The following is an 18735-nucleotide window of genomic DNA, read 5'->3' as shown; positions in this document are numbered from 1 at the left end:
GATGAACCTTATCGTCAGACTGGAAGCGCTGGGATAGAATGGCTCCCACGCCTACCTCTGAAGCGTCAACCTCGACAATGAATTGTCTAGTGACGTCAGGAGTAACGAGGATAGGAGCGGACGTAAAACGTTCTTTTTAGAAGATCAAAAGCTCCCTGGGCGGAACCGGACCACTTAAAACACGTCTTGACAGAAGTAAGAGCTGTGAGAGGGGCAGCAACTTGACCGAAATTACGAATGAAACGCCGATAGAAATTAGCGAAACCTAAAAAAGCGCTGCAACTCGACACGTGACCTTGGAACGGGCCAATCACTGACAGCTTGGACCTTAGCGGAATCCATCTGAATGCCTTCAGCGGAAATAACGGAACCGAGAAAAGTAACGGAGGAGACATGAAAAGAGCACTTCTCAGCCTTTACGTAGAGACAATTCTCTAAAAGGCGCTGTAGAACACGTCGAACGTGCTGAACATGAATCTCGAGTGACGGAGAAAAAATCAGGATATCGTCAAGATAGACAAAAACAAAAATGTTCAGCATGTCTCTCAGAACATCATTAACTAATGCCTGAAAAACAGCTGGCGCATTGGCGAGACCGAACGGCAGAACCCGGTACTCAAAATGCCCTAACGGAGTGTTAAACGCCGTTTTCCACTCGTCCCCCTCTCTGATGCGCACGAGATGGTAAGCGTTACGAAGGTCCAACTTAGTAAAGCACCTGGCTCCCTGCAGAATCTCGAAGGCTGATGACATAAGGGGAAGCGGATAACGATTCTTAACCGTTATGTCATTCAGCCCTCGATAATCCACGCAGGGGCGCAGAGTACCGTCCTTCTTCTTAACAAAAGAACCCCGCCCGGCCGGAGAAGAAGAAGGCACTATGGTACCGGCGTCAAGAGACACAGACAAATAATCCTCGAGAGCCTTACGTTCGGGAGCCGACAGAGAGTATAGTCTACCTCGAGGAGGAGTGGTCCCCGGAAGGAGATCAATACTACAATCATACGACCGGTGAGGAGGAAGGGAGTTGGCTCGGGACCGACTGAAGACCGTGCGCAGATCATGATATTCCTCCGGCACTCCTGTCAAATCGCCAGGTTCCTCCTGAGAAGTAGGGACAGAAGAAACGGGAGGGATGGCAGACATTAAACACTTCACATGACAAGAAACGTTCCAGGATAGGATAGAATTACTAGACCAATTAATAGAAGGATTATGACATACTAGCCAGGGATGACCCAAAACAACAGGTGTAAACGGTGAACGGAAAATCAAAAAGAAATAGTCTCACTGTGGTTACCAGATACTGTGAGGGTTAAAGGTAGTGTCTCAAATCTGATACTGGGAAGATGACTACCATCTAAGGCGAACATGGGCGTAGGCTTCTCTCTGAAAGGAATGTCATGTTTCCGAACCCATGCTTCGTCCATGAAACAACCCTCAGCCCCAGAGTCTATCAAGGCACTACATGTAGCACCCGAACCGGTCCAGCGTAGATGGACCGACAAAGTAGTACAGGATTTTGATGGAGAGACTTGAGTAGTTGCGCTCACCTGTAGCCCTCCGCTTACAGATGAGCTCTGGCTTTTACTGGACATGAATTAACAAAATGTCCAGCAACTCCGCAATAGAGGCACAGGCGGTTGGTGATCCTCCGTTCCCTCTCCTTAGTCGAGATGCGAATCCCTCCCAGCTGCATGGGCTCAGTCTCAAAGCCAGAGGAGGGAGATGGTTGCGATGCGGAGCAGGGAAACACCGTTGATGCGAGCTCGCTTCCACGAGCCCGGTGACGAAGATCTACCCGTCGTTCTATGCGGATGGCGAGAGCAATCAAAGAGTCCACATCTGAAGGAACCTCCCGGGAGAGAATCTCATCCTTAACCACTGCGTGGAGTCCCTCCAGAAAACGAGCGAGCAGCGCCGGCTCGTTCCACTCACTAGAGGCAGCAAGAGTGCGAAACTCAATAGAATAATCCGTTATGGACCGTTCACCTTGGCATAAGGAAGCCAGGGCCCTAGAAGCCTCCCACCAAAAACTGAACGGTCAAAAACCCGAATCATCTCCTCTTTAAAGTTCTGGAACTTGTTAGAGCAATCAGCCCTTGCCTCCCAGATAGCTGTGCCCCATTCTCGAGCCCGGCCAGTAAGGAGTGAAATGACGTAAGCAACCCGAGCTCTCTCTCTAGAGTATGTGTTGGGTTGGAGAGAGAACACAATCTCACACTGCGTGAGAAAGGAGCGACACTCAGTGGGCTGCCCGGAGTAGCAAGGTGGGTTATTAACCCTAGGTTCAGGAGGCTAGGCAGGCCAGGAAGTAACAGGTGGCACGAGACGTAGACTCTGGAACTGTCCAGAGAGGTCGGAAACCTGAGCGGCCAGGTTCTCCACGGCATGGCGAGCAGCAGACAATTCCTGCTCGTGTCTGCCGAGCATGGCTCCTTGGATCTCGACGGCAGTGTAACGAGCGTCTGAAGTCGCTGGGTCCATTCCTTGGTCGGTTCCTTCTGTCATGCAGGTGAAAGAGGACCCAAAAGCGACTTAACAGAAACAGAGTTTATTCAAGTCCAAACAGGGAATAACAGAAATCCTCTAGTCTGTAGAGGGGAATAACAGGAGAAGCGGCCACAGACTGCAGGTCGCTTAGGGTAAGCGCAGGCCGTAGTTGACAGAGACACCTGCTCACACGCAGCATCTGATGAAGGCAAAAAAACACGACAGGACAGGGCGATACACAATCACAGCAAAAACACGACAGGACAGGGCGAAACGCAATCACAGCATGGTGAATACTAAACAAGGAACCGACGGGACAGGAACGGAACACAAAGGAATAAATAGGGACTCTAATCAGGGGGAAAGGATCGGGAACAGGTGTGGGAAGACTAAATGATGATTAGGGGAATAGGAACAGCTGGGAGCAGGAACGGAACGATAGAGAGAAGAGAGAGCGAGAGAGTGAGAGAGGGAGGGGGAGAGAGAGGGATAGAAAGAGGGAAAGAACCAAATAAGACCAGCAGAGGGAAACGAATAGAATGGGGAGCACAGGGACAAGACATGATAATAAATGACAAACATGACACAGTCGTCCAATGACCTATGTCCCCACAACCACCAGCATAATAACCTTAAGACCCGTCATTGGAACTCCTTTCCCGTGGCAACCTGTCATCAGCATCTTGCTCTGGGGGAGCATTCCTTGGAGACAAAGCCTACACCAAACTAAATTCCTTACTATATTATCTCTGTTGTCATTCAGTTAAGCCTGTATTCAATTGAACTACATATTCCAGCTAAATTACTTTGAGAAAGGTATTCATCTCATGATGACAGACTTTCAGGGCCAGTTTCCCAGACTCATATTTAGCCTACTCCTGGTGTAGAAATATAATGCTAAATGAAGTTTCTCCACTGAAAGTGATTCTTAGTCCAGAATTAAAGTTGCCTTGGGTCCAGTGGAGGCTGCGGAGGGGGGACTGCTCATGATAATGGCTGTAACGGAGCGAATGGAATGGCATACAATAAAACAGAAACCATGTGTTTGATACTATTCCACTTATTCTACTACATCCATTACCATGAGCCCGTCCTCCCCAATAAGGTGCCACCAACCTCCTGTGCCTGGGTCTGGAAAACCTACCCACAATGTAGCCCAATATCAATGCTCAGATAATCTTTACACATACTTTTGTATGTTTTTTTGTCTGGAGACTCATGCATTTCCTCTCAATCGGACTGAGGTAGCACCAAAATAGCCTGGTCCCCATACGGTATATTTGGAATGACAATGAACAAACACAGAAAAGTTGGCTAAAGCACAAACAGACTGGAGCACCAGGCTATAATACTGACCTTCACTGTGTCAAAGTCCGATCCACCCATCTGGGCCTCCAGGTTGGCCACCCTGACCACCACGGGCCGCATCCAGTATGGACCCTTGTTTACCAGCCGCCGGCCCATCTTTACTTCCACAGCAGACACGTTGGCCGGCATTGGCCCACACGACCTCAGCAGGTAGTAGGAGCTGTCGTCGGGGAAGGGCATGGAGGTCCCGTCGAAAGAGGCCGTCACAACATTCTGGCCCAGAGAACACACCCCCTCCCTGCGGGGGTAACAGCCCAACAGGCCAAACTCTGTCGCACACACCTCGCCTTCTCTACATGAATCGTTGAAGCAGGAAACTTCGCCGTTGGGCCCACAGACGCAGCGCAGGGTGCACTCTCCACCCTCGCCGGCAGGGCCCGCCCAGAAAGTGTCATTGAGAGGGTAGTAGAGGCCCTCACGCTCGCAGCCGCAGTCCTGGTACCGGACGCAACGGTTGCCACTCAGCACGTATCCCGGGTCGCACTGGCAGCCCTCTGTGCAAGGGTGGGTGCAGTACAGGTGGGAGGTGAGGTCCGAGCATGAGGTGGCGCAGGCACTGGTGCACACCTGGTAGTGGCTGGACTCAGGGCATTTCAGGGCTGGCAGCCAATCAAAGGAGAAATAGGATGTTACTGTATTTAACAAATCATATTAACCTAAGATTGTTATGCTGTTATGTGCTACATGATTACATGATTAAATAAGTTACATTATGATATTAACCACATCTAAGGGACAGATCGACATTTACTGGGGGGAGTGGTGGTCAAAAATAGGGGAGGGTTGTCAAACTGCTGCAACTGACAGTTGAACTTGAGGTGAGGAAGACCGTTTCAGGCCTACCAGAGTAACTAATATCTAACAATATAGTGTTTATCTTTATACAAAATATAAGGATAGAACATTTACAAATGACCCTCCTTTTGTACGTCTATATCTGTGTAGTAGACACAGTAACCATCTGACATAAAGAAATCATCTGACATGCTCAAATCTCTGACAGCTAAACCGTGAGGTGGACAATTGTTGTTTTAGTACAGTAGCCTAAAACCCCTTCAAAAAATAGACTATAAAGTGTTGTATATGCTACACATCGGAACACAAGGCATAGTGTATTTGTAATTTGTTATAGGCTGTTATTAAGGACACGTAAATGTGTCTCATTTGGCCTACATCCCTCATTTATTGATGGTACTGGCTGTGCCAGGTTGAATTTGAATGCATATGGATGCCTATTAATTTTCTCAAATGTTCGGTAAATTAAAATCTTCCCTGTTATGTTGTCCGGTGCCAAATTACCCTAAAGGAAACTCTGAAATGGCATTATGTTTTTATGAAGATTTTAGAATATTCGCATGAAAATCTGTCGCCAATTGGATGGAAACCTACCTATAGACATGCTGAAAACTCTGGCAAGTTTCCTAGTCCAGTGTCACTTTGATTATTGTAACGAATGTCGCCGGGAGAAGGAGAAGAGCACCAAGGTGCAGCGTGGTAATTACAGTTCTGCAAGGTGCAATACACAAAACAGAAAACAACTACCCACAAAACCCATGTGGGCAAGAGCTACCTAAGTATGGTTCTCAATCAGAGACAATGACAGACAGCTGTCCCTGATTGAGAACCATACCCGGGCAAAAACAACGACATACAAAAACATAGAAAAAAGGACATAGAATGCCCACCCTAGTCACACCCTGACCTAACCAAAATAGAGAATAAAAATCCCCTCTATGGCCAGGGTGTGACAATTATGCCTGCACATCATGGTTCACCAGCAGTCCCAAAGAATAAGTCCTAAAGAATAAGCTACCAGCAAAACAAAGTTGTAAGAATTGTACTTAAAATCATCCCTCATACTCATCTGAAGGTTGAGCATTTATTCATCTCTATCTCTATATCTATGTAATTATATATTAATTGTGTAAAAAATAAAGTCCAACAATCAAAAGTTTGGACATACCTACCCATTCAAGTGTTTTTCTTTCTTTGTACTATTTTCTACATAATATGTGGAATTTCTTTCCTTCTTAATACGTTTGAGCCAATCAGTTGTGTTTCGACAAGGAATTGATGGTATACAGAAGATAGCCCTATTTGTTAAAAGGTCAAGTCCAAATTATGGCAAGAACAGCTCAAATAAGCAAAGAGAAACGACAGTCCATCATTACTTTAAGACATGGAGGTCAGTCAAAACAGAACATTTCAAGAACTCTGAAAGTTTCTTCAAGTGCAGTCGCAAAAACCATCGAGTGCGGTTGATGAAACTGGCTCTCATGAGGACTGCCACAGAAAAGACCCAGAGTTACCTCTGCTGCAGAGGATAAGATCATTAGAGTTACCAGCCTCAGATATCGGCAATTAACTGCACCTCAGATAACAGCCCAAATAAATGCTTCACAGAGTTCAAGTAACAGACACATCTCAACATCAACTGTTCAGAGGAGACTGTGTGAATCAGGCCTTCGTGGTCGAATTGCTGCAAAGAAACCACTTCTAAAGGACACCAACAATAAGAAGAGACTTGTTTGCGAAAGAAACACGAGCAATGAACATTAGACCGGTGAAGAACTGTCCTTTGGTCTGATGAGTCCAAATCCTTTGGGTTCCAACTGTCGTGTCTTTGTGAGACGCAGAGTAGGTGAACAGAAGATCTCCGCATGTCTGGTTCCCAATGTAAAGCATAGAGGAGGAGGTACTTTGCTGGTGACACTGTCAGTGATTTATTTAGAATTCAAGGCACGCTTAACCAACTTGGCTACCACAGCATTTTGCAGTGATACGCCTTCCCATCTGGTTTGCGCTTAGTGGGACTATCATTTGTTTTTCAACAGGACAATGACCCAACACACCTCCAGGCTGTGTAAGGGCTATTTGACCAAGAAGGAGAGAGATGGAGTGCTCCATCAGATGTGCTCAGCATATGTGGGATCTCCTTCAAGACTGTTGGAAAAGCATTCCAGGTGACTACATCATAAAGTTGCTCAAGAGAATGCCAAGAGTGTGCAAAGCTGTCATCAAGGAAAAGGTTGGCTACTTTGAAGAATGATTTGTTTAACACATTTTGGTTACCACATGATTCCATATGTGTTATTTCACTCTTCACTATTATTCTACAATATATAAAATAGCCAAAATAAAGAAAACTCTTGAATAAGTAGGTGTGGCCTAAAACGTTTGACTGAACTGTACGTATGTCAGATCTGCATTGTTTGCTGTTTGGGGTTTTAGGCCAGCTGATGTACGAAGGGCTATATAAATAAATTTGATTTGATTTGATAAAATAGCCAAGGAGACGTCCTGTAGTGGACCATCTACCACCGGCCTAAGGAGAGACACATGAAACGAGGGTTTAATACAATAGTAAGACGGGAGCTTTAACCTATAACACACCGCGTTAATTCTCCTCAGGACTTTAAATGGCTCCACAAACCGCGGACCCAGCTTCCGGCAGGGCAAGCAGAGAGGCAGGTTTCGGGTCGAGAGCCAGACCTGGTCCCCCGGTGCGAACACGGGGGCCTCACTACAGTGGTGGTCAACTCTCACCTTCTGTTGCCCACCTGCCCGTTTAAGGTATTCCTGGACGGCTCTCCAGGTCTCCTTTGAGCGCTGCACCCAATCCTCCACCGCAGGAGCCTCGGTCTGACTCTGATGCCACGATACCAGGACCGGCTGATAGCCCAACACGCACTGAAACCCGCGACAGGTCCGTGGAAGAGTGGTGAAGTGAATTCTGGTCCATCTCGCCCCATGGGACAAACCTCGCCCACTCTCCAGGCCGGTCCTGGCAATACGACCTCAGAAACCTGCCCACATCCTGGTTCACCCTCTCCACCTGCCCATTGCTATCGGCGTGAAAACCAGAGGTCATGCTGATCGAACCCCCAGACGCTCCATGAACGCCTTCCAAACCCGGAAGTGAACTGGGGACCCCGATCAGAAACTATATCCTCAGGCACCCCGTAGTTCCTTGAAGACGTGTGTAAACAGGGCCTCCACAGTCTGCAGGGCCGTAGGGAGACCGGGCAAAGGGATGAGACGGCAGGACTTAGAGAACCAATCCACAACGACCAGGATCGTAGTGTTCCCCTGTGATGGAGGAAGATCGGTAAGAAAGTCCAGACAGGTGTGACCAAGGCCGCTGTGGAAAGGAGAGGGGCTGTAACTTCCCTCTAGGCAGGTGTCTAGGAGCCTCTCAAACCCAAAATGACCAGAGGAGGGTAGCGTGTGGGCCCACCTGATCAATCTATCACGAACACCAAGCGGGACGTACCTCCGACCCGCTGGACACTGAGGTGGAGGAGGTCCTAACCGAGATGCCGCTCGATGTCCGCTTCCACCTCCCATAACACCGGTGCCACCAGACAAGCGGCCGGAAGTATGGGGGTGGGATTGATGGGATGCTCCACGGTATCATAGAGAGGGGACAGTGCGTCGGCCTTCGCGTTACGGGAACTTGGTCAGTAAGAGATAATGAAGCGAAATCTGATAAAAAAACATCGCCCACCTTGCCTGACGAGGATTCAGTCTCCTCGCCGCCCGGATGTACTCTAGATTACGGTGGTCAGTTCAGATGAGAAAATAGTGTTTCGCCCCCTAAAGCCAATGTCTCCACACCTTCAGAGCTTTTACCACAGCCAGCAACTCCCGATCCCCCACATCATAGTTTCGCTCCGCCGGACTGAGCTTCCTCGAAAAGAAAGCGCAGGGGCAAAGCTTCGTGGGCGTGCCCGAGCGCTGTGACAGCCACCTGCCCAAGTCCCCAGATAAACCTCTGGTAGTAATTGGCAAACCCTAAAAACCGCTGCTCCTCCTTTACCGTGGTCGGAGTCGGCCAATTACGCACGGCCGCAATGCGGTCACACTCCATCACCACCCCAGATGTAGAAATGCGATACCCCAGGAAAGAGATGGCTTGTTTGGAGAACACACATTTCTCGGACTTGACGTACAGGTCATGCTCCAACAGTCGCCCAAGTACCTTGTGCACCAGAGACACATGCTCGGCGCGTGTGGCGAAATAGATCAGTATGTCATTGATGTAAACCACTACACCCTGCCCGTGCAGGTGCCTGAGAATCTTGTCAACAAAGGATTGGAAAATGGCTGGAGCATTTCAACCCATATGGCATGACAAGGTACTCATGGTCCTAAATGTGGTTTTCCACTCATCTCCATCCCGGATTCGCACCAAGTTATACGTGCTCCTAAGATCCAGTTTTGTGAAGAGGCATGCTCCGTGGAATGACTCCACCACCATGGCGATGAGAGGTAGCGGGTAACTGAACCTCACTGTGATGGAATTTAGACCTCTATAGTCAATGCATGGACGCAGACCTCCCTCCTTCTTCTTCACAAAAAAAAACTTGAGGAGACAGTGATGTGATGTGATGTGGAGGGCCGAATGTACCCCTGTACAAGAGATTCGGTGACATATGTCTCCATAGCCACCGTCTCCTCCTGTGACAGGGGATACACGTGACTCCTGGGAAGTGCGGCGTTCACCTGGAAGTTTATCGCACAATCCTCCAGTCGATGTAGCGGTAATAGGGTCCCTCTCTTTTTACAGAAGGCGATTGCCAAATCGGCATATGCGGGGGGGAGGGGAGGGGGGGGGGTGCGCACGGTAGATACCTGGTCTGGACTCTCCCCCGTCGTTGCACCGATGGAAACTCCCACACACCTACCTGAGCACTCCTCTGAACACCCCCTGTTTCCACAAAATTTTAGGATTGTGATAAGCCAACCAGGGAATACCCAGCACCACTGGAAATGCAGGAGAATTGATTAGGAAGAGACTAATACGCTCCTCATGACCGCCCCGCGTCACCATGTCCAGTGGAACCGTGGCCTCCCTGATCAACCCTGACCCTAACGGACTATCTAGGGCGTGCAACGGGAAGGCTTAGTCTATCTGCACCAAGGGAATCCCTAACTTCCGCGTGAAACCGCGGTCCATAAAACTCCCCACTGCGCCTGAATCGACTAGCGCCTTATGCTGGGAATGAGGGGAAAACTCAGGAAAGGAAATCAACACATACATTTGACCAACAAGGGGCTCTGGGTGAGCCGGGTGCTGACTCACCTGAGGTGTTCAGGTGCCCTCTCGACTCCCAGATGTTCATCCAGCACCGGTCAGCAGTCTGTCCTCTCCGACAGCAACTGGTGCAGGAGGTGGCTCCTCCTCCGGTGACCCTTGCAGCAGCACCCCCTAACTCCATGGGTGTCAGAGCAGGAGTGCTGGGGGGTGGAAGGAACAGACCCTGATCAAGACGCCCGCAAGCAGCCAGCAAGTTGTCCAGCCTGATGGACATGTCTATTAGCTGGTCCAGAGTGAGTGTGGTGTCACGACAGGCTAGCTCCCAGCGGACGTCTTCCTGCAGGCTACACCTGTAATGGTCCATCAGGGCCCTGTCATTCCACCCTGTGCCGGCAGCCAGGGTCCGGAACTCCAGCGTGAAATCCTGTGCACTCCTCATCTCCTGCCTTAAGTGAAACAGCCATTCACCCGCAGCTCTGCCTTCTGATGGATGATCAAACACCGCCCGGAAGCGGCGGGTGAACTCTGGGTAATGGTCCCTCGCCGAGTCCGGGCCCTCCCAGACCGCGTTGGCCCACTCCAGGGCTTTATCCAAAAGGCAGGAGACAAGGACATTGACACTCTATTCTCCCTAGGGGGTCGGGTGAACGGTCGCCAGGTAAAGCTCCAGCTGGAGCAGGAACCCCTTACACCTGGCAGCCGTCCCATCATAGTCCCTCGGGAGAGCTAACCAAATCCTGCTGGGTCCGGACGCCGCCGGAGAAGGTAGTGGTGCAGGCTGGCGAGTGGCTGAGGATGAGGTAGGGAGGCTGCTCCTTTCCAATCTCTCCATTCTCACTAACACCTGATCCATAGCTGTCCCCAAACGGTGTAATACCGCCATGTGCTGCTGAACACGCTCCTCCATGGACGGGGTGGGCGCGTCCGCTCCTGCTGACTCCATGATTTAGGGTGCAGGATTCTGTCAGATCTCCCCAAGGGGATGTGGGTGTGAAGTCAGGCACAGGAGAAACAAGTAGCCACGAAACCCCACTCAGACACAGTCCAGGGAAAAACCGCCTGTTAAACATGAACTGATGAAAACGAAACCCAAACTCACTGATAGTCAAACGAAAACAATCCCGCACAAAACCCCAAGGGAAATGTCGAGATAAGTACCCCCCCTAATTAACCAAAATGAAACCAGGTGAAACACAAAACAGACATAACCAAAAGAAAAGGAAAAAGGACCGGTGGAAGCTAGTAGACCGGCGACAACGACCGCCGAGCGCCGCCCGAACAGGGAGAGGAGCCACCTTTGGTGGAAGTCATGACAGTATTTATTTTACTGACAAATTCAATCAATCAATCCAAACTGTGCAGCGGCCAATTGATGAATGGAAAGAGACATCTATTACAAAATACCAAAAAGTTTAATGACATTCGGAGATTGTCAAGCCAAGCCTTCGATACTAGGAAAGCCTACAAGGTAGGGAGGGATATATTTTCTGTTTGTCAAGATTGACATGGTCTATTTATTGTGGTGTTAAAAATGCAAACCATGATATTAAAGTGCCCAAAGTCGTTATGCTTTGTTTATTGGTTGTGTGGTGCATTGGCACAGAATCCTGTTGGTGGAAAATTAATTGGATATATTTTATCAAATTAAATATGGCATCAACATGTTGAAAATCTGATTTCACCCTAGCTGATCAGTGTGTGCAGCCGACTCTGATCGTAGTGTAATGAAACAGGCAGGGAGAGTGAGCTCGTCTGTGGTGGTCGGCCAACACTCAACCTTCTGGCCCGTAGCCCTGCGTGGCATCGACTGTGCCACAAAAGCATGCTGAAGTGGCAAAGTTGATATCCACTTTTATAAACACAGTTATGTTATTTGTGGTCATAAACATTCTTTTCAGTTAATTATATGGGGGGGAGGGTGTTCAATTTATTTTACGGTAAAAGGGGAGTCATGTGAAAATATTTTAAACTTTGGGGAGGGGTGTGCATTTTCTTTTATGACACCGAGTTGGACCAGCCCCTCCCACCCAGTAAATTTAGATACATCACTAACAGAAACAGTAGGTAACATATTTATTTTAAGGATAGGTAGCTATAAAAATGTCCAAACAAAACCATTTCCACCCGACATATAGATGATATACATCGGGACAGAAGAGCACCCACCACAGAAGGTGTGTGACCTCCAGGTTCGTATGGTAACCCCCAGGGCTTGGCAGGCTAAGGCGTAGGCCTGAATGGCCTGACAGAGGGTGGTAATGTTGTCCTTGTTGTTGCACATGTCGTAAACACAACTATAGACAAAGGCCGTTGGGTCCACCACTGCCCTGCAGTCCCTGAAAGGCCCGTCCGTCTTGTTGATGATTCCACAGTAGTCCGGGCGGAAGTAGAACGCCTCGGTCAATGGTTCACAGACACTGCAGTTCTGGGCACAGCCGTCTGTGCAGCGCCAGTCAGCGTCCTCCGCCCGCCAGCTGCCACCCAGCGCCACTACGCTCTCGGCTAGCGAGCCGTCGGGCAGCACAGGGTCGTCGGCAGGGTCGTCGTTATAGTTACCGCACAGGCCGCATGTGTTGTTGAAGTAGGAGCTGGGCAGGGAAATGGAGGCGTAGTGCTGCCCATCGTAGGTCACCAGGAGGCCGAAGTCGGTCTCCAGTGCGACGGCCATGCCCGACTGGTACACCCTGACTGCACCAAGCTGGAGTTGGACTGGCAGTGTCTTCATCAGTCCATCCACCTTGAAAAGGTGAGGTAGGACATTCAGGGCAGATTATGCAGGACAGTACCACATAAACACCATATTAGATTAGATAGCCCAGCTAACAATTCTAGAGAAAGATTACTTTTTTGTAATGTTCCCCAGATGTTTGAGTGTCCAATTTTCTGTTAGTTAGGGGAACATTCTATGTATGTTAGCAAAAACCTCCTGAGAACCTATTTAGCATGTTTTGGCAAACATTCCCTTAAATGTCAAACATAATTTACACAGAACATGGTTGCCATGTGCTCAGAACATAATATATGCATTTTCTAGACATGTTTCATGGGAATATTTCAAGAAAATGTCTTTGTATTAGTTGTCAGGACTTCACCTGATAATCCCAAAGAAACGTTCACCTCCCCAAAAAATTCACATTACACATTTAGCCTTGTTACTGTTGCTGAGCCCATCAAGGCCCTGATTGGTGAACCATTGATCCATTCACAGCTCTTTGTCTGTTGACAATGTTCGGGACACAGTGCTTTCAACTCTCTTTGAAAAACATGATTATACTGTGCATGTTCAATTATACAGTCATTATTAGTCAGCATGTCCTCACCTCGGAATTTGAACTCACAACCTCTTGATTCGCGGCATTCTGATATTTATGCTATGCCACCATGCCTGTGTCAGTTACAGTTAATCTGAATATTCTCTCATCATTTAGTTGATGTACTTATTTCAGCAATGTTAGGGCTTTCTATATAGTGATCTCTTGTTGGTGGGGTATTTTACCTGGTTTTAATGTTACTCCTCAATCACTATGATCAATAAAATATTTTTTCTTGAGATTTACTTCAAAGTGCATTTCAAGCAGACGATGGAGAGATGCTCATGTAACGGAGTGAAGAACATGCCTTAACCTCAATCCACAGCTAGCTTGAAATAATTTGTGCTCAAGGGGTAATCCTACAGGTTCCCATCTTTCATTGAGAAACACATTTTTATTAGATCAATTACAGGTGCTGCAAATGTTACCAAATAATGACATTAGCATACTGTATACTGCTAATAATGTGAGTGTGACTCCCCTAGCAGGTCACAAACCCAGGCCGCAAGCACCAATGACGAATGCCCTAATAAGGGATAACCCGAGAGCAGGTGCTTATTGGGCCAGTATAGTCTGGCACTGTCCAGAAGCAAACCCTAACATCGTCTTCCTAGGCACACATATCCAGATGTTTCAGATCTACACATGTGTAAGCAATAGGGTGAATACACACCAATTTGTAAGTCGCTCTGGATAAGAGCGTCTGCTAAATGACTTAAATGTAAATGTAAATGAAGGAAATCTCAGCTCTGTTAAAGGCAAACTCAAGAAAAACAGGTTTAAAAAAATTATAATTGTGAATCAAGAGTAACATTAAAACAAGGTTATATGCCCCACCAACATTAGAAAACTATATAAAAGCCCTAATATTTCTGAAATAAGTAAATCAAATGAATTAAGAGAGAATAATTTGTAAGTTGCTCTGGATAAGAGCGTCTGCTAAATGACTTAAATGTAAATGTAAATGTAATAGTCCGATTACACAGACATGGTGGCGTAGCAGATACATCAGAAGGCTGTGAACCAAGATGTTGTGAGTTCAAATCCGAGGTGAGGACATGCTGAATAATAACTACTGTATAAATGAACATGCACAATGTAATCATGTTTTTCATAGTGGGTCAAATATGTAAGTTGAAAGCACTGTGTGCGTGTTCCGAAAATGGTCAACAGATATGGATCAGGGCCTTGATGGGCTCGGCCACAGTAACAAAGGGTGCTGTGTAATAATTAAACAATCGGGTTTCTTTGGGACCATCAAGCGACGTCCTGACAGCTGATACACAGGAATGTTCATGAAAGGTGTCTTAAACAATATCTTATATTCTGAGAACATGTCAACCATGTTCTTTGTATGTTTGGTGGGACGTTGATGGAATATTCCAATGAAAACTTTAGGTAACATCCTAATGAATCTCTTGGAGAGCGGTACACAGGATCTGCTGGTCTTACCTGTCAAACTACATGATCAGACCACTGTTATGCACCTGGCCTCCCAAAGGCACAACATCTGACCTATAACCATCTGACCTATGGCAAACTGACAAGACTGTGTTAGCCCGCTGAGCTAAAACCTAGACATCCCTACATATTTGTCCTCGTTGGAGGTGCTGCTCTGCTCACCTGTATTGTGCCCTGGCTGCCCTTAGGCAGGATGACTCTGTGGTCGTACACCTCCACAGTGACATCTCTCAGCCAGGACACAGAGGCCACGCCGCGGTTCTCATTCTTAGCCTCCACGCTGAAGAAGGGCAGGCCAGCCACGTCCCAGCAGGGCCGAGCTAACAGGTAGGAGCAGGTGCCCTGGAAGTGGTAGAGGAAGCCATCAAAGGTGTGGTAGTGAGGGTCTCCGAAAACCACACAGGTGCTGGTGCGCGTAGACTGGCAGTAGAAGGCACCCTCCTTCTGCTCACAAGTTTCCAGCTGGCTGCACGGCGCCTCCCGGCAGAGCACCTCGTTGTCCATGTCCAGGCAGCGGCACCGCTGGGAGCACTGGTCGGACAGCCAGAAGATCTCACCACGCCGATAGAACCGCCCTAGGAGAAGATATGGACTTCATGCTGTGAGGAGAGTGATTCAAGTTTACAGAAACTGTCTACATGGACTTGACTAGTACCTAGACATTTGAACCTAGACATTTGACCAGTGTGTCAAGTCTTTGTTATGTTATACTTTTTGCCCACCATTGTAACTGCAGCCATTGGCAGGGTCTATCAGGGCAGTGTCTACACGGAAGACCCACCGGCCAGGCAGGTTTACATTGGTCGTCCTCTCGATTTCAACCACGGCATTGGAACGGGACCGAGGTAGGTTGAGGAAGTTACCGATTTCTCCTCCATTAAAACCTGACTGGAGAGGGGAGAGATTGGGAAAAGGCAAGTGAGGAGGTTATCACTTTCATAGAGGTGGGAGGCATCAAGATTGGTCTGCTGTATTTTAGCTATATCTGGGAGGTTGTGATTGGTCTGACATGTTTAAAGGGTGGTATATGGGGCACCATGATTGGGCTGATGTGTTTTAGGGGTGATTTATGGGGCATCATGATTGAACTGATGTGTTTTAGAAGTGGTAAGTGGGGCGTTGAGATTGAGGGGATTCGATTAAGCTATGACCGTCACGTGACCGGGTGAGGAAGGTGCGCCCTGCACAAATCGAATGGTAATCTGTGCTGCTCTGTTATATTGTCAACAATGCAGAATGGTGCATTGTACAACATCTATTTCCCATAACATATAGATTCAAATTTTCAAACTAGTTATCATTGGGAAGTCAGATAAAGCATTTAAAAAAAATCAAAAGCAATCAATTTTGCATGTGAAAACACAGAATCTTACTCATTACTCCACGCGCTTAACGGGGCACCTGGCTCACACGGAGGGAGGCAGTCCGGTTCCAAATCAAATGCAACACTAACCCGGTTCATCCGGGGCATGCCAGAGGCAGTAATTGAATCCCCTCATTGGTTTGATGTGCGTCAGGGGTGGTATATGTAGGTTATCATGATCGGACTACCTGTGCTGTGCTACCACCTAAACCAGTCAGAGGGTCTCCTCCACTGGCTGTGCCTGTGCTCCAGTTGATCTCTCCATAGTTGAACATGGAAAAGCATGACAGACCGTCCGATATCAACACAACCTGAAATGTGTTCACCTATAGAGAGGTGAGAATGTGCAAGCATATGGTAAGTTCAATAGTGAGACGAAAACAAAAATTCACCACCTGGCAGAATTGACCTTTTTAACCTAAACAAACAACCCCTATTAGACTAAACAAATACTTACCCAGAAGTTCAAAGAGATTTCAACTTGAGACGACTACATATGAAAAGTTACTCTCAGTTCTGCACAAGCATCACACAGAGACACATGATTAAAACATTTATTGTAGGATAAATGGTACTACCAGTGGCCATCGTCCGCATGCATGCAGGTGTTTTGTGTGTGGAGCATATAGCAGCCTGGGATTCATGATTGTGGTTATTTTACCGGGGTGGTCTGACTGCCTCCGTAGAAGGTGACCTGGTGCCAGGTTGTGATGAAGATCCAGGTGGCTGTGAAGGTGGGCATGTTCTTAAAGTACTTGCGGATTTCTTGTGTGGCCCGCTCCAGTAGCTCTGGGTCTGTGCTCTCCCGGTAGTACACGTCTCCGCGGATGCCGTTGTGCACGTCTGCCCATAGTGGGGCAATGAAGGATCTGCTGTCACTCAGGGGGAAGGCCTCGGGGTGAACTGGCTCACCTGTACTTCGAAGGAGATCACACCGTTGTTGTTGACCTGCAGAGATCGAGAGAGAAAGGGAGGCACGGTCCAAAATTGATTTGTTGATGAACAGATTGACGATCAAAATAACAATTATTGGTTAGATGGATGATATGGTGGATCAACATTTCTCTCTTATGAGTTGGGGATATTTACTGCTATTGAAGGAAAGAAGGGGTAAATGGGAGCTTACATAGATGGAGCGGTAGGGGTTATTGAAAAAAATGAATGGCATGAGTATAATTATTTCATTGGAACTCCCATCATCCATCTTGGGTGTCTCCAGATCTCGGTAGGTAGGCCCATAGGGGTACATGATCTCCCGAGAAAGAGCTGAATGAAGGGGAAGACAACTGCCGTAACAGATCGAGCAAAGAATGGGGAACAACTGTTCATAAACATATAGACTACTCATGTAATCTGATACATTTTGGTGATTTCAATCAAGATAAGAATAAAGTCATGCTTGTTTAACCAGAAAGAAAGGGAAAATAACGTATGTCTTCTAAACATACACAACTTTCACTCTTTCGTAATGGTCTATAACACAATGATCCTCGAGCAATTTGCTCTGATCTTATATCTCTAGATAAGATACAGAATCAGAGCCACGTCCCTCACCTTCTCTCTGAGAAAAGAAGCTGAAGAGGTGGAAGAGAATGACTGGAGTGCCTGGTCTGATCATTCTAGATGGAGGAAATAGACAGAGAAGGGATTGAAGTAAGGCCACTGAGGACAATGAGAGTGAGAATAATTAATTGAGGGCAAGGCATTTAATGAGAGGGATTCAGAAAGGTGTTGTTGATTCAGTTCTGATTGTTCCAAAGCCATCGACCCACAAAACCTCATGAACCACATCACCAGCAACTTGAACCATATCTCTTCTAGGAGGCTGATACCAAAGTGACTCACAGAGACAACTCCTCATTAAAAAAAAGAGTTTAACAATAGCACTGGGGAGCGAGAGACAACTGGCCAGCCGGTCGACGATGACACGTAACTTCTTTAAGATCAGTCTACCAGGTCTCCCGTGGGGGTACCTCCGCCCTTCTCTCTGCCATAGTGGCCCATTAGAGGAGCCTTGAAAAGGCCCCATTATGGGTTCAGGAACAATGTGTCAGGATCACATTTAGCTTGCGGTCCCGTGTGAGCTAGGAACCCTGCGGGCCAACCCAAGCCACTCCAGCGTCTCCTTGTCTGAGGAAGGAAACTAGGCCTGGGACCTCATTACCATGTCTGTTTAGGAGCCATGCCTTGTTGGCTAAAGAGAGGGCAGCGTAAAACAGTGGAGCACTAATGGCTTTAATTGATCTGGCTTGAATTGCCAGGGTCCTTACTTTGGGTCGCGTTGGTGCCTGGCTTGGCAGGCTTTCTACTGTCAAATTATACTGAAATAAATATAAATTGCAACAATTTCAAAGATTTTACTGAGTTACATTCTCTGTCAAAACCTATTAATACAACAGTAGCTAAGATGGGGAGAAGTCTGTCCATAATAAAGCACTGCTCTGCCTTCTTAACAACACTATCAACAAGGCAGGTCCTTCAGGCCCTAGTTTAGTTGCACCTGGACTGCTGTTCAGTCGTGTGGTAAGGTGCCACAATGAGGGACTTGGGAAAATTACAAGTTGCTCAGAATAGGGCAGCACGGCTGGCCCTTAAATGTACACCCACAGCTAACACTAATAATATACATGTCAATCAGAAGTGTTGACAAACTGAATGTACTGAGTTGTCCGTTTTAACTACTAGCACACAGCTCGGAC

General features: G+C 47.5%; 1 protein-coding gene across 1 annotated transcript in view; it reads right to left on the bottom strand.

Annotated features, from left to right (window-relative positions):
- LOC123999494 (alpha-tectorin-like) overlaps nt 1-18735 on the bottom strand; it is a 76780-nt gene that overhangs the window by 22487 nt on the left and 35558 nt on the right. The window contains 8 exon segments of the mRNA XM_046305348.1: nt 3850-4460; nt 12068-12638; nt 14836-15248; nt 15396-15561; nt 16225-16362; nt 16698-16936; nt 16939-16984; nt 17163-17322. Of these exon segments, the coding sequence (XP_046161304.1) occupies nt 3850-4460; nt 12068-12638; nt 14836-15248; nt 15396-15561; nt 16225-16362; nt 16698-16936; nt 16939-16984; nt 17163-17322 (2344 nt within the window).

Source organism: Oncorhynchus gorbuscha, linkage group LG16 (genome assembly GCF_021184085.1).
Source record: "Oncorhynchus gorbuscha isolate QuinsamMale2020 ecotype Even-year linkage group LG16, OgorEven_v1.0, whole genome shotgun sequence".
Classification (NCBI taxonomy): domain Eukaryota; kingdom Metazoa; phylum Chordata; class Actinopteri; order Salmoniformes; family Salmonidae; genus Oncorhynchus; species Oncorhynchus gorbuscha.
Note: the sequence above shows the minus strand (reverse complement) of the source record. Positions and strands in the feature narration are given on the sequence as shown.